Source organism: Carcharhinus amblyrhynchos, chromosome 3, assembly GCF_965287045.1.
Source record: "Carcharhinus amblyrhynchos chromosome 3, sCarAmb.v2.hapA, whole genome shotgun sequence".
NCBI lineage: Eukaryota > Metazoa > Chordata > Chondrichthyes > Carcharhiniformes > Carcharhinidae > Carcharhinus > Carcharhinus amblyrhynchos.
This window is the reverse complement of record NC_137326.1, coordinates 121,413,476-121,429,408: the sequence shown is the minus strand read 5'-3', so window position 1 is coordinate 121,429,408 and position 15,933 is coordinate 121,413,476. Positions and strand designations below refer to the sequence as shown.

At 44.2% G+C, this 15,933-nt stretch overlaps 1 protein-coding gene across 1 annotated transcript in view; it reads left to right on the top strand.

Annotated features, from left to right (window-relative positions):
• The first annotated feature begins 1,748 nt into the window (after positions 1–1,748).
• The window catches only part of LOC145341261 (uncharacterized), a 45,413-nt gene continuing 31,228 nt past the window's right edge, over positions 1,749–15,933 (top strand). Inside the window, exons 1-4 of the mRNA XM_080186187.1 lie at positions 1,749–1,881; positions 2,127–2,328; positions 12,378–12,530; positions 13,749–13,802. Of these exons, the coding sequence (XP_080042313.1) occupies positions 2,152–2,328; positions 12,378–12,530; positions 13,749–13,802 (384 nt within the window). The 5' untranslated portion in view covers positions 1,749–1,881; positions 2,127–2,151. The remainder of the gene's footprint in view (positions 1,882–2,126; positions 2,329–12,377; positions 12,531–13,748; positions 13,803–15,933) is intronic.

Here is a 15,933-nt window from a genome sequence, read left to right as displayed (position 1 = left end):
TGAGGAATTGATATAGCAGATAGAGAGGTCAGAAAAAAAAACAGCAGAAACTGTGGATTCTAACTCACCTATTAATGCTAACAATGAGATTGATAGAATTTTGTTAGACAGGGGTAAACAATATGGAGCCAAGGCAAATGGATGAAGTTAAGATACAGATCAATCACAAATTCAGTGGATGGTAAACAGGCCCAAGGGGCCTAATAACATACTCATATACTTATGAAAGGTTAAAATATGTTGCAAATTTTGTTCTAATTTCATTACGGAATTGGGTAAAGACTTTGCATTGTCTGTAAAATATGCAAATGTTGTTTTGCTTCAGGGTTATAGTATAATTATTTTATTACAATGTTTCTGTAAATCATGTGATTTTTTGCTGTGTTTGATACTCTCATTGGGAGTGCAGGAGAATAATGTGAGAATTTCTAAACTAGAAGATATAAAATCCCTACCATGCAGAACGGAGGCCATTTGGCCCATCAAGTCTGCACTGACCACAATCCCATCCAGGCCCTATTCCCATAACCCTACATATTTACCCTGCTAATCCTCTGACTCTAAGGGTCAATTTAACATGGTCAATCCATCTAACCCGCAAGTCTTTGGACTGTGGGAGGAAATTGGAGAACAAGGAAGAAACCCACGCAGACACGAGGAGAACATGCAGACTCCTCATAGACAGTGACCCGAGACTGGAATTGAACCTGGGTCTCTGGTGCTATGAGGCAGCAGTGCTAAACATTGTGCCACAATAGATTTCTTTTATTGAAGGCGATATGTAAATTTGGTGATAAATCTGAGGTGAATTTCTGGATTCAAATCACCTGAGTACAGTAAGAAATGCTGGATTTCTTTGTACATTGACGTTATCTTCACACTTCCTTTAGTAAAATCTCCCATCCATTGACACTGTCTACACTTCCAACGGCCTTGTCAAAGCAGCCAGCATAATTAAGGACCCCATGCATCCCAGACATTCTCTCTTCCACCTTCTTCCTTCAGGAAAAAGATAAAGTCTGACGTCACATACCAACCAACTCAAGAACAGCTTCTTCCCAGCTGGTGTCAGACTTTTGAATGGACTTGCCTTGCATTAAGTTGATCTTTCTCTATACTCTAGCTATAACTATAACACTACATTCTGCACTCTCTCGTTTCCTTCTCTATGAATGGTATATTTTGTCTGTACAGTGCTCAAGAAACAATACTTTTCACTATATGTTAATACGTGTGACAAATAATAATTAAATCAAAATTAGAACCTTGCTGCTTACTCCCAACCATCAGTAATGCTACAAGTTATATGCAGCATTACAACACAGCTACATTAATTCAATGTTAGTGAAGAAAATCATAGTCATTTACACCAGAGAAGAAAGCTCCCGGCCCTCCATACAGCAATCCATTAAGTTCCATTCCCTCTTCCTTCTCCATAAGCCCGGCAAGTTCTTTTAATTCCCTTCAATATCATTGACTATCTCTGATTGCACCACCCTCCCAGATCCAAGTCATTACCACTCACTGCACAAAAAGCTACAGTCAAAATTAAATTGTTCTGGGGGTTTACCTATTATTTATGTAGCGAGTCCAAGAGACATACCAAAAATGTTAATCAGTTTACGTTGAATTCTCCTAGCATGTGAAAATTCATTGTACAGTATTGGCTGTGCTCTGTGTTTATGAACCTGGTGTTGTCAGACTTCTTACTGTGTTTATGTCTGTTTCCAGGGTAGAGTGATATAAAACCTAATCATGCGGCACAGCTTTGTGACTGTTAACAGTAGCTCTAAGGAAAAGTGGTATTGTGTTCAACGAAGATACCATCACTGGGTGTTGTGAAAAACCAGGGGAATTAAATCAAAGGAGAAATAAATCAAGGTGCGACAGAAGTAAATGGTTTAGTTTGGTAATTGCTCCCTTTTTAATTTGCAGACATTAAACTTGTCTGCTTTAACTGCTATACACACTTTATCAGGACTGATTTCTTTTGCCACTAAGATAAACTAAGCTAGTTTTCATGGTATTCATTATACCTGTCACATTGAAATGGTTTTAATTTCAGACGAGTAAAGTACACTTAGCTGAATCAAGCAGTAAGTTGTTCCTCTTGTGTTGCTTCACAGTGCAGCCTTGGGAGGAACAAGGAAGATGGGGAAACTGAAGAAGAAGAAGAATAAGAAGGGAAAGCAACAAGACGCTTCAGCCATCGTTCAGAAGTTTTTGAAACATTACGAGCGGCATTGTGCTCAGGCTTTCAGTGCAGTCAGTTCAATGCTTGTACAAAACCTGCAGAAATGCATTGAAAATGAAGAAATCCTAACCAAGGTAACTTTGTTATTTTACAATCTCCTTATTAGTCAGGAAGCTCTGGAGACTCCAATATCCCTGCTGGTTTGTGGCTGCGGTTGAGATGTACATAGCAGTTTAAGATTGTTTTATCAAGTATGCTATCTGAAGTCAGACAAAAAAATAATAGCATCTGCAGGGAAAGTTAAAATAGTTACAGTTTCAAATATTGTGACCCTTCCTCACATGAAGGGTCATAAGAGCTGAAGGTGTGGAATTTCCTTTTGGAGATAGGTAATGGGAGTAGGGACTTATTTCAGGTTCTGAACCCACACTCAAGGAACAAGAGTTAGATTTTGATTGGGGCAACAGGGAAGGTCCCAATTAAGGGTGGTAAGTGGGCTTTCCAGGATAGAGGGCCAATCAGAGACCTTCCAGCTTCAACAGAGCAAACAGCCTCAAATAGATGATAAGTCAGAGGGCACTTTAACAAGGAGGCCTTGGAGGCACCTTCTCACCAACTTGTTAAAACAATGTCATTAAAGAGAGAAAAGGCAGCCAAAGTGGAAGACAGGTTAGGGGGCTGGGGGTGAATCCCTCTGCAGGGCAACCTTTTGTCTGCCCCCCCCCCCCTACTACCCAGGTAGGCCTGGGAGGACCTGTCCTGCCTGAAACACTGCCAAACCCAGCCTGCCATTGATTGCCCTCCTTCAGGCAGTCAAGCTGCCCGACCGTCCTGTCAGAAAACTGGAGATTGACTGGAAAACCCCAGCCAACCTCCTTTATTCTTCATTAACAGGGCTCTTAATGAGTCTAATTGGCTACCTGCCTTGTGGAGGCAGGTAACTCTACTGATCCGAACTCACCTTGACTGGCGTTGGAAATGGGCTTGGGAAATTGTCGTGGGGCCAACACCAATATTTTCAGGGCCTGTCCATCTTTGTTGCAATCTTAGCAGGTCCAGAAAATTCAACCTGAATTGTTTATTTTCTTTGCTTTCATGTCAGAATCTGCCTGACCTGCTGAGTCTTCCCGGTGTTAACACAGCTTATTTCAAATTTGTGCTGTCAGCAGTATTTAGTTTTTTATGTAATAACGGAGTGTTGGCGTACATTTTTTAAAATCTAACATCAGCTGATCTATAAGGCTGTTAATGACAAGTTTTAGGATAGAGGGCCAAGATTCTCCCAAAGAAATTCCAAATCCCCAATTCGCGTGAAAATGGAAGTAACTCCTGCCAATCTTTTTTTTAAGCAGGAGTTTTAGAGTCGCCCACGTTCTGATCACAGAATGCCCCAGCGTGACTCCCTCTTAAAATCAGTGGGTGGGCCCTATTCCCACTGGAGAGGCCAGTAGCATAGCACTGAACGGGCCACTGCACACACACCGATCTGTGAGCACCGAGATCAGTCCATGCACAGTGGCCCCGCATTGCCGGCCTTCCGATCAGTGGCCTCCTGAACACCACCACCACCACCACCACCACCCCCCCCCCCCCCCCCCCCCCAATTCTCCTGATCATTGGTTTCCCAGACCACCTCGGGCAAGCCCTAATGCCCTATGCCCTGGCCAGCCTCGATTTCCAGATTTTAATTCCCCCTCCTGGCAGCCCCAATCGCTGTCCTCCCTCCCTCTGCTCGCGATCCTGAATGCAGAGGGGCAGCCCCTCTCTTGCCCTATCCTCTTGGCACTGAGAGGGCCAGGCTGGCATTGCCCCCTGTTTTGTCTGCCGCACAATCTGTTTTAACCCTTATACGGTGGACAAAGAATTACAAGTAGCCTTCTTGTTAGCACAACAATGTTTATTTAAACACACAATCAATAATCACCCACCCAACCAACAATAAGTTATCTCACAGAAATACTAAAGTTCAAGTCCAATACTAACCTTGACTTAACTTTGTGTGACTGGCAAGTATCCAGGCAGATACTGGCCTTTATACGTGCCTGGTCTCTGTAGTCCTCTGCGTGTCTGTTCTGACGCTCTTACTCTGGTCTTCCTTCCTTCTCAGGTGTGGTGGCTTTTGTCATGCTGGTTGTTGCTGGCGATGGTCACTGTTGATGTAGCTTGTTTGTGGGGTCAGAGAGAGAGGGATTCTTGGTTGCGTGGCATCCTTTATGCCCCATTGGTTTTCACGCCCCTTTTGGCCATTGCCTATCGATCAATCAGGACTTGATCACTCTGATCGATAAAGTCCAATCGGGTGCTGCCACATCAGTCTCTGGGTGTGTCTGCAATGACCACGTCTGTAGGTGCTGGGGCACGTAGGACGCACACCTCCCTCCCAAATAAGGGGTTAAGGTGCCCCTATGTCTGGTAGACAACCCAGTTTGACCAAAAGGTCCCCTTCATCCTGGAGATGGCCCATATCCTGTCTATTTAGTCACCTGAGCTACAGCCTGTTTATCTTTTAGGCTGCAGCCTGCTGTTTTAGAACTTGCCCAATTGTCCTGGAGTACTTTACAAATTGCCATTTTAGGTGGCCCGTTTGGCCTTACCCCCGACCTCCTGGGGGGGGCCTCACTGTCCTCTCTTCACTCCAGCAGGGTCGGCTGCTTGTTCGCTGTTAGTGGGTAGCAGTGTTAAGCCCGCTGGAGCGGAGATGTTAGCAGAAACTTCAGTCCCAGGCCCGGGAACGATAATAAAATTCAGATTGGCATATTGAATTCAGCTCTTGATTTCTGGCTGCTTCTCCTAGAGCAGTGCAGCAAGCTCGGAGAATCGCACCGATGGTATTTCCCAAGGATAGTGTTCTAAAGCCTACAGTGTGAGTGAGTATGTTGCTTCCAAGAGTGATGCTGTGTTTTCAAAAACTTGGAAAGCTGTGTACGAGATGCTCAACAGGTGGAGAAATTGAGTTGTTTGGAATAAGTATAGAAGGTGTTTGGAAGAAAGTAATAACGATTTGGGATTGTGATGCAATTTGAGTGTAAGAATGTGTACTAAAGAATCACGGAGGGCCAATGTGCAGTTGAGGGGATGGAGAGTATTTAGGAGATTGGAATTTTGTGTAAGGAGGATGCGGGATACTGAGAATTCAGGTTGGCAGATGAAAATTTTGGGGTAGTGAGTGATTGAGGAGAAAGAGACTATTCTGGGAGGGATAGAAACATAGAAAATAGAGCAGGAGTAGGCCATTCGGCCCTTTTGAGCATTTGCCCACTCATTCAGCCTGTCCAAATCTCACAGAACTATCTCTGCACCCTCCTCACAGCTCACCCTCCCACACAGTTTTGTGTCACTCGCTAATTTGGAGATTTTGGATGTTCTGAGTATAAATCTGAGTAGTTGATGGGGAACAAGTGAATGAAGGTAGGCAGTATTACAGAGTTGAGTTGAATGTATTCCTGGAAGGTTCATCACCTGACAAGAAGGGAGCTCACCATCACCTTCTCAAGGGCAACTAGGGATGGGCAATAAATGCTGGCCAGCCAGCGATGCCTATGTCCATGAATGAAAATCCTCTTTGTCTTCAATTGCACTGTCCTGCCACATTTAGGAGCTGTGAATGTTTGGGGAAATGTGCATTGTGGACATTTCGTATCATGGAGATTTAGGGATAAAAATGTTCATAAGCTTTGGGTACATTACCCTCATACTTGAAAATTAGAATCATTACAGACGGGGAGGGGTGGTGGAATAACTTTTGCCCCTTTTCCTCATCTCTTCACTGACTGCCACATGATGTAATTTTGAAAAGGAATATTTTCATTCTTATTGTGCTGCAATGTTAAAGAACAGACACAAACACGATTTCTTGTAAACTCAAGTTTAAAAAAGGACAGACGTTTATCTGTTATATAAATACAACAAACACCCATTCCCCAAACATGCAGTAACATACATACACGCATACACACACACACACATATCCCCACCCATCCACCATAATTTCTGGCACTGTAAAACACACTTTAAATTACTAACAGTCACTTACTTTAACCAGTCCTTTTAAGATTTAGTTTGAAAGGATTCTCTCTTGGAAGAAATCGAGTTTGAAATCTCTGACTTTCTCTGGTGAAATTGTGACTGAACTCTTGCAGAAAAGAAATGCAAAGAACAAAGAAAATTACAGCACGGGAACAAACCCTTCAGCCCTCTAAGCCTGCACCGACCATGGTGCCCGACTGAACTAAAACTCCCTACCCTTCCGGGGACTGTATCCCTCTATTCCCATCCTATTCATGTATTTGTCCAGACGGCCCATATAAGTCACTATCATGTCTGCTTCCACTATCTCCCACAGCAGTGAGTTCCAAGCACCCATCACCCTCTATGTAAAAAAAACCTTGCCTCATACATTTCCTTTTGAGCCTTGCCCCTTGCACCTTAAATCTGCAGGGAAATCTCACACATAAAACAAATTAACCTCTTTGCACTGCTGCAGTTGACTGTTTGGTCTAGGCCGGGTTCTTTCCAATCAACTTGATGTTGGGAGGGATACTAGTTGGCAAGGGCCACAGAGGTAATCCCATTTCTCAGTCCAATTTGCCCCCAAAACCATCTTGGAGCTATATTTTTCACAAAACTACCATTTGTTTCAACTGCTGTCTTATCCTCAGGATGTGGAGCAAAGAGTATAGAACTTAATTGCCAATTGTACCTACCCTAGCAAAGCAGGGAAATTCTTAAATGGAGACAGTGTCTTATATCCCATAAGATATTTAACTTTTGCGGGGTTGATTACTAAAATATGACTTGACAACATGACTAATGGGGCATACTATATATTGCAAAGTTAGCATGAAGGGACTCCACAGGAAATGTTGAACCTCAACATCTCTTGGGGTGGCAGAGTGGTTAGCACTGCTGGCTCACAGCGCCAGGGACCGGGTTCAAGTCCAGCTGCAGGTGATTGTCTGTCTGTGTGGAGTTTGCATGTCCTCTCCTTGTCTGCGTGGGTTTCCTCTGGGTGCTCCGATTTCATCCCACACAAAGATGTGTGGGTTAGTTCGCCGCTTAGTATCAGGGTAAATACATGGGGTTATGGGGATAGGGCCTGGGTGGCACTGTAATGATTCTACGATTCTCCTATCCTTCATAGAAAACCTTCATACTGCTGTGGTTTTACAATAGCGAATGGAAGTTAATGGTCAATCTCTTCTTGTAATATGCCTTTAAGGGATATCAGTTTGACAACACTAAAAGGGAAATGTCATGTGATCCAGTCTTTGTTTCACTTCTTCTTTGAGAAGAACACATGCACAGAGGCATAAACTTAAAAACATCAGAGCTATGTTTCACTGTTTTCATGTGCCTAGTCTTAATAAGTGAATCCATAACAGGTTTCCCCAATCCCGTATGAGTGATTGATGCCTTGCATTTTCTACAGTAAATAAGCCCAAGGTATTATATCATTAAAATAACAACATCATGTACCCTTGTTCCTGTATTTATTTGTCACCCCCTCTGGAAAACTCCCCCTTTTGTTCCCTTCTCCTAAGGGTTGAGGCTGGATCAATTAAACATTTCAAAATTGGGATTGATGGATTTTTTTTTGTGATGCAAAGGTACAAAATGCTATGGGACCAAGGTGACGGTGAGACACAGATCAACCTTGATGTAACAGAGCAGCAGAACATGTTGCATATGTAAATTTGGCTGCACAGCAAATTCCAATGTTTGAATGCAGAAAGTTGGTATATGTAACAATGCTTGACATGTTCAGTGCGTCTGGAAACAAAACATCTACTTGTTTTCCAAACCTTGAGTAAAATGCAAAACATATGGCAGAACTGAAGCCCAGAGGGTGTTCTTTTTATAACAAAGAACTGGGAAAATCTTACGTAAAGTCTTCTATGTGACAGGAAACCAAAAATGGGTCACTTGTAACATTTAATTCACTGGTTTTTGAGGCTGCAGTAATTACTGTAAACAACCACACAAAAATGAAGATGGCAATGAATATTTCTATTTTAAAAAAATGCTAGTCAAGTATTTCCTTCTTGTGCCTAAGAATGAAGGGTAAGCCATTCAGGATTGAGATGAGGAAAAACTTCTTCACTCAGAATTGCAAACCTGTGGAATTCTCTACCACAGAAAGCTGTTGGAGCCAGTTCATTAAATATGTTCAAGAGGGAGCTGGCCATGGCCCTTGTGGCTAAAGGGACCAAGGGGTATGGAGAGAAAGCAGGAGTGTGATACTGAAAATGTATGAACAGCCATGATCATGTTGAATGGTGGTGCAAGCTCAAAGGGCCAAATGGCCTATTCCTGTACCTATTTTCTATGTTTCATTATCGCAGGAAGATGTAGTATTCTACTGCCCAACCCGGTCAACATCTCATTCATTTTCTCCTACTTCTTGTGTGGTTACCATACTGCTTTGTTCATCAATTTCCGACACCTGTACAAGCGAAGTACCAAGTGTCTACACCCAAAGTAACTCAAACTGCGCCAGAAGGGATGTCTCTTTGCTTCTGAGTTGGAGAACCACCTCAAATATTTTAATTAAATGTAAACTTACTGCCTTTATCCAGCAGGTCTGCCTTTGTGCAGGAGATATATTTGTAGCAGAAACCCAGAGGTTTCCACATCCAACTAGAAAATGCTCTTGTTACCCAATAAGTCCATTCCATAGCAATGGCAAAAGCCTGAAATAGCATCAAGATTTTTAAACAACCAATGGGAAGAATTCATTCACAATTTTATAAAATAGAGCCAGTGATATGAATACGACATTAGACAAGTTGTCTTGGACCTTACCAATAAGATGGCTGTGTTCTATGGAAATGTATATGGCCAGCTATGGTAACCAAAATGAATGGCACTAACATTCTAACTTGGGTAGTTTGCAAGGCAAGTTGATAAATTAATCAGCTCCTACATATTTGAAAGTTTTGAGCAATTCTCTCCATCTCAAGGGGAACTTCTGGATTTAGAATTCCTACAGTACAGAAGGAGACCATTTGGCCCATCAAATCTGTACTGACCACAATCCTACCCAGCTCCTATTCGCGTAATCCCATACATTTACCCCTGCTAATCCACCTGACGCTAGGGTCAATTTTAGAATGGCCAATCAACCTAATCTGCACATCTTTGGATTGTGGGAGGAAACCCACACAAACATGGGGAGAAAGTGCAAACTCTACACAGACATTCACCCAAGGCTGGAATTGAACCCGGATCCCTAGCACTGAGAGGCAGCGGTGCTAACCACTGTGCTATCATGGCACCTATACAAACCAGCATTTTAAAATGTTGTCAGCAATGGTCTTTTGTAGTCCTTGCCATTTATTCATTGTACTATGTAATCCTTCAAAACGATGTAGGGGTCAATCTCACCAAAACAATTACAAGTCCAGGGTAGGCAGGAAAACAGGAGAATTTCTGACCCATAGGTGGGATTGTGGCTGGTACAGACTCGATGGGCTGAATGGCCTCTTTCCGTACTTTAGGGATTCTAAATCAAGGAGATCCTCTTGAGATGGAGAGAAGGGCTCAAAACTTTCAAATATATAGGAGCTGATTAATTTATTACCTTGCAATCTACCCAAGTTAGAATGGCACTGCCATTCATTTTGGTTACCATAGCGGGCCTTGTATATTTCCATAGAGCACAGCTATCTTAATGGTAAGGTCCAAGACAACTTCCCTAATGTCCCATTCATATCACTGGCTCCATTTTATAAAATTATTATCCATTCAGTGCAGGCAAGTGTGGGTGGGGCTTAAATTGCCAGCAAGCCTGCTGTAACAGCAGAGAGCACCATTGCACATGTTCAGATCTCTGTGGCTACACATGTGCAATGGCAACCAGCAGAGGCCTGACAGGTCTGAGAGAGGGAGACCTGTCAGGCCTCTAAGCAGCAGCTGGCCTTAACTCAGCCCCACCCCCCACTATTGCGGGGTCCTGCAGTCAACCATGAGCCCCACCATTCCCGGAAATATCGCATGCATCACCACTATCTCCCCCCCACCCCCAACCCCCCACCTCACTGATCACCTACAGACTGGCAGTGGAGTCCCCTTTCCTACCCTTTGGACAGCACCCCTGGCACTGTCTGCTGGGGACTGCCAGGGGGCCAGACTAGCAGTACCCAAGGGCCACCCTCCCCTTGCTCCCAGCCTTCTCGGGTGTGGTGGTTTTTGTCGTGCTGGTTGTTGCTGGCGATGGTCACTGTTGATGTAGCTTGTTTGTGGGGTCAGAGAGAGGGGGATTCTTGGTTGCGTGGCATCCTTTATGCCCCATTGGGTTTCACGGCCCTTTTGGCCATTGCCTATCAATCAATCAGGACTTGATCACCCTGATCGATAAAGTCCAATCGGGTGCTGCCACATCAGTCTCTGGGTGTGTCTGCAATGACCACATCTGTAGGTGCTGGGGCACGTAGGACACACACCTCCCTCCCAAATAAGGGGTTAAGGTTCCCCTATGTCTGGTAGACAACCCAGTTTGACCAGAAGGTCGCCTTTATCCATAGGCGATGACCCAAGCCAGAAATCAACTCTGGGTCCCTGGCGCCGTGAGGCAACAGTGCCAACCACTGTGCCACTGTGCTGCCCAAATGTTTTCTTGAAATATATTCAAAATGAGCATCGAGGGAAAAAAGGTTAATTGTAAGAAGATAAAAGTAGATGACAAAAAAATGTTTTGCTTAATTAAATTTGCCTTTGCAGGCAAATTTAAAATCCGTGATCAAGGCGAGAATAGCGAGGCATCTTGAGGAGAATTGTTTGATAGAGCAGACACAGCATGGTTTCGTTAAGGGGAAGTCGTGTCTGACGAATTTATTGGAGTTCTATGAGGATGTGTCGAGGGCAGTGGATAGAGGAGAGCCGGTGGATGTGGTGTTTCTTGATTTTCAGAAGGCGTTTGATAAGGTGCCGCACAAGAGGTTATTGCAGAAGGTAAGGGGGCATGGAGTTGGGGGTAGGGTGTTAGCGTGGATAGAGGATTGGCTGTCAAATAGGAGGCAGAGAGTGGGGGTCAATGGGTCCTATTCGGATTGGCGGTTGGTGACTAGTGGAGTGCCCCAGGGGTCGGTGCTGGGGCCTCAGCTATTTACCATTTATATAGATGATCTGGAGGAGGGATCCGAGTGTATGGTGTCGAAATTTGCTGATGACACCAAGATTGGTGGAACGCCAAATTGTGTGGAGAGTGTGGAGAGTCTACAGAAGGATCTAGATAGGCTGGGCGAATGGGCCAGGAACTGGCAAATGGAATTTAATGTTGGCAAGTGTGAAGTTGTCCACTTTGGTAGGAATAATGGTAGGAAGGACTATTACTTACATGGCGAAAAACTGCAGCATGCGACAGTGCAGAGGGACCTCGGGGTCCTTGTGCATGAGTCGCAAAAACCCAGCCTGCAGGTGCAGCAGGTGGTCAGGAAGGCTAATGGGATGCTGGCCTTCATAGCGAGGGGGATTGAATATAAAAGTAGGGAGGTCTTGTTGCAACTGTACAGGGCACTGGTGAGGCCACAGCTGGAGTACTGTGTGCAGTTTTGGTCGCCGCACTTACGCAAGGATATTTTGGCCTTGGAGGGAGTGCAGAGGAGGTTTACTAGGCTGATGCTGGAGTTGAGGGGGTTGAGCTATGAGGAGAGGCTGAATAAACTAGGCTTGTACTCGTTAGAGTTTAGAAGAATGAGGGGAGATCTCATTGAGACATATAAGATGATGAATGGGATGGATAGGATAGAGGTGGAGAGGCTCTTCCTGCTCAGAAAGGACAGTAGGACTAGGGGGCACAGCCTCAAGATAAAGGGGGGGCGGTTTAGAACGGAGTTGAGGGGGAACTTCTTCACTCAAAGGGTGGTGAATCTCTGGAATTCTCTGCCCGTTGAAGTGGTGGAGGCTGCCTCGCTAAATATATTTAAGACGTGGGTTGATAGGTTTTTGATAGGCAAGGGGATTAAGGGTTATGGGGAGAGGGCGGGAAAGTGGAGCTGAGCCACGACAGATCAGCCATGATCTTATTGAATGGCGGGGCAGGCTCGAAGGGCTAGATGGCCTACTCCTGCTCCTATTTCTTATGTTCTTATGTTCTTATGCTTTACATTAATGTAAGTGAAATTTGGGTTAAGTGTTAGCTGGAGTAGTGGATGTTGTTGTATGATTCTTTCTGCTCACTTTCTAGTTCATACTTGCACCCCCTGAGACAGCTGCCAATGATTTGCCACCAGTACAGCTGAAACCATTGCTGATGACAATCAGAGATGAACGTTACATGTACGGAAAAGAATTGTGTGTCTGGCACATTGCTCTTAACAACCAAGATGTAGCAAATTTAGTAAGTAACCTTATTCATATTAACGGCTGTTTCAGCCTTTGTAGATCATATGCTGGATTTTACACCACCTCCCTCCCCCCGGGCCAGGTGTGTTTTCACGGTGGGGGGGTGGGAGGCGGCATGTAAATTAGGAGGGATGACAAGCCCACTACCTTCCCGTCTTACCTTGAGCTGTCCCCCAGTGCCATTTTAAATAAATAATTAGTGGGTCAATTGAGTTTGTTACCAAGCCAATTGATGCCAATAATATGCTGCCCTTGCCATGAGACAGTTGACATGGGCCCGCAGATGGGAGTGGCAGCAGTGCTAACCACCATAGTTAGCACTGCTGCCTCACAGCACCGGGGACCTGGGTTCGATTCCTGGTCTGGGTCACTGTCTGTGTGGAGTCTGCACGTTCTCCCCGTGGCTGTCTGGGTTTCCTCCAAATGCTCAGGTTTCCTCCAAATGCTTCAGTTACCTCCCATAGTCTGAAAGTTAGATGCATTGGCCATGCTCATTTCTCCCTCAGTGTACCCGAACAGGCACTGGAGTGTGGCAATTAGGGGATTTTCACCATAACTTCATTGCAATGTTAATGTAAGCCTACTTGTGACTAACAAATAAACTTTAAAACTTGGCTTGAAAGGCGGGAAAGAAGGTCAGGGCTATCATTTGGGAGCTCCCTATGAACACCAGGGGCACTGCTCCCAAGATGATAACTCCTCCTGGCCCCTCACACCCACTTTCAAAGAACAAAGAACAACACAGCACAGGAAACAGGCCCTTCGGCCCAACGAGCCCAGTCTTTCCCAATTATACTTAATGCAGAAGAGTAAAAATAATCAATCACCTACCTACAAGCACTACTATTTTCACAAAGATAACCTCCACAACACAAACTATTATTCGCCAATGTATTGAAGACACTGGTTTGTGGGGGCTTGGTGGGGAGAATACATATTAATTCGATAGACATGGAGGTAACAGCATCATAGGTGTGACTGGATACTGAACAGTGTGATCTTGGCATTGAGGGAAGTCTTGGTATGTTTTTTATTTTTAAAGAAAATTTAAGGGTGAATTTTCCAGTCCCGCCTGCCACAGCAATTCTTGCGGGTAGGATGGAAAATTTGATGGACCGTTGAAAGGTTCGTTGACCTCGGGCAGGAATTTCCTGTCTTGGGGCATGTGGGACTGGAAAATTTGGTTCTTAATCTTTTAATTATCTCCTGACAGGGCAAAAAATCTTCTTGCTCTACTCTAGATTTCCCACCTGTCAGTGTTGGTGGAGTAAGTTTAAAGTTTATTTCTTGGTGTCACAAGAAGGTTTATATTAACACTGCAATGAGATCACTGTGAAAATCCCTTAGGCACCTCACTCCAGTGCCTGTTCGGGTACACTGAAGGAGAATTTAGCATGGTCAATGCATCTGACTGTCACATCTTTTAGACTGTGGTAGGAAACCAGAGCACCTGGAGGAAACCCACACAGACAAGGTGAGAATGTGAAAGTCCACACAGATAGTAACCCAAGTCAGGAATCGAACCCTGATCCTTGGTGCTCTGAAGCAGCAGTTCTAACCACTGTAATGCCCCTGGGATGGGGATAGTTATTACCAAATGATTCAATAAGGCATGAACTTCCACCAATATCACCATCATTGCCTGTAATAATTCTCAAAAATGATTTGAAGAAGTGTTTACCTTTCACAGTTTTATCAGTAATTTAGGCCAAAATGTACGAATTCTGACCATGTGAAGATGGGGGAAACAGTGCTATAGCCGCAAGTTAGGAATGATGTGGGACTTTCAGGTAGTGGTGTTCAGATGCATCTGCTGTCCTTATCTTTCTAGATGACATTGACTGCGGGATTGGAAAGTTATGTTAGAGGAGCCTTAGTGAGTTGTGGTTGGTACACACTGCTGCCACCATGCATCTAGGTTGGAGGGAGTGAATGTTTAAGCTGGTGAATGGGTGGTCGATAAAGTGGGCTGCTTTGTCTTGGACAGTGTTGAGCTTTTTGATTGTTATAGGAGCTGCACAATCTGAGCAAGTGGACAGTATACACATTCCTGATCAGTGCCATTACGGTGGCATGGTGGCACAGTGGTTAGCACTGCAGCCTCACAACACCAGAGACTTGGGTTCGATTCTCGGCTTGGGTGACTGTGTGGAGTTTGAACGTTCTTCCTGTGTCTGCGTCGTTTCACCTGGGTGCTCCAGTTTCCTCCCACAGTCCAGAGATGTGCAGGTTAGGTGGATTGGCCATGCTAAATTGACTCTATGTGTCAAAGTGACTAGGTAGGGTAAATGCATCGAGTTGTGGGGATACGGCCTGGGTGGGATTATGGTCGGTGCAGACTTGATGGGCCGAATGGCCTCCTTCTGCACTGTAGGATTCTATGTACATAGTGGGTAACCTCTTGGGGAGTCAGGAGGTGAGTTCTTCACTGCAGCTTCTGAGCTGCTCTGGTAGCCACAATATTTATATGTCTGATCCAGTTCAGTGGTAATCCCCTTGATGCTGATACTGGGGGATTCAGCAATGGTAACACCATTAAATGTCAAGGGTAGATGGTTAGATTTTCACATGTTGGAGATGGTCATTGCCCAGCACTTGTGTAGCTTGTGTTTAATTTTGCAAGATCAACTCATGCATGAAAGTAAATAGCTAATTCTTCTGAAATTTAGTTTTAAAAAAATTAACATGGTACTGAATCAGTCACAGCTAACAAAGAACAAGTCACACACAGAGTTGTGCAAAATTACTCAAGGAATCTGGAGGTGAAAATCTGATTACATTCACTGGAATGGAAAAAAACAACAAAAGTTTGGACTAAGGGAATAATTGTCAAGCTTACAAAGAGAAAGCACAGGATTGTTTGTTGGAGGTGATATTATTCTCATAGCAATGGGATTAGGCTACACAGCCTCTCCAGTCTTTCTGCTGTCCAATCATAGTTGACCTGGATCTTAATTCCATATTCCCAGTTTCGTTCCATGTCCTTTAATCCCCTAGCCTAACAAAATCTATCAATTGCAGTTTTGATCTGACCTAGCTTCAGGAGTATTTTGCCAGATTTTCATTGCCCCTGTCCTAGCAAACCTTCCTGTAACATTGTTCTCAACAGAGTCAGGATGAGCATTGTTGATAGACTCCAGAAAGGCAAGAACAGATCTTCCATTGACTTGATCTTTGCTCTTTTAAATACAATGAGCAAAGCAAAGTTATCAGAGATGTACTGAATATCATTGGCTTTGAAAAAGCTCTTGATTGCATTGGCAAAACGTCACCACTTCCCAAAAAGCGTTTGGATTGCTTAAGAAAGCAATTAGTATCATTGAGATTCTGTATTACGTGGTAGAGTATGTAGTTGAAACAGATAATAGATTGGTTCAATGTGACAGGCAAGGCTACTA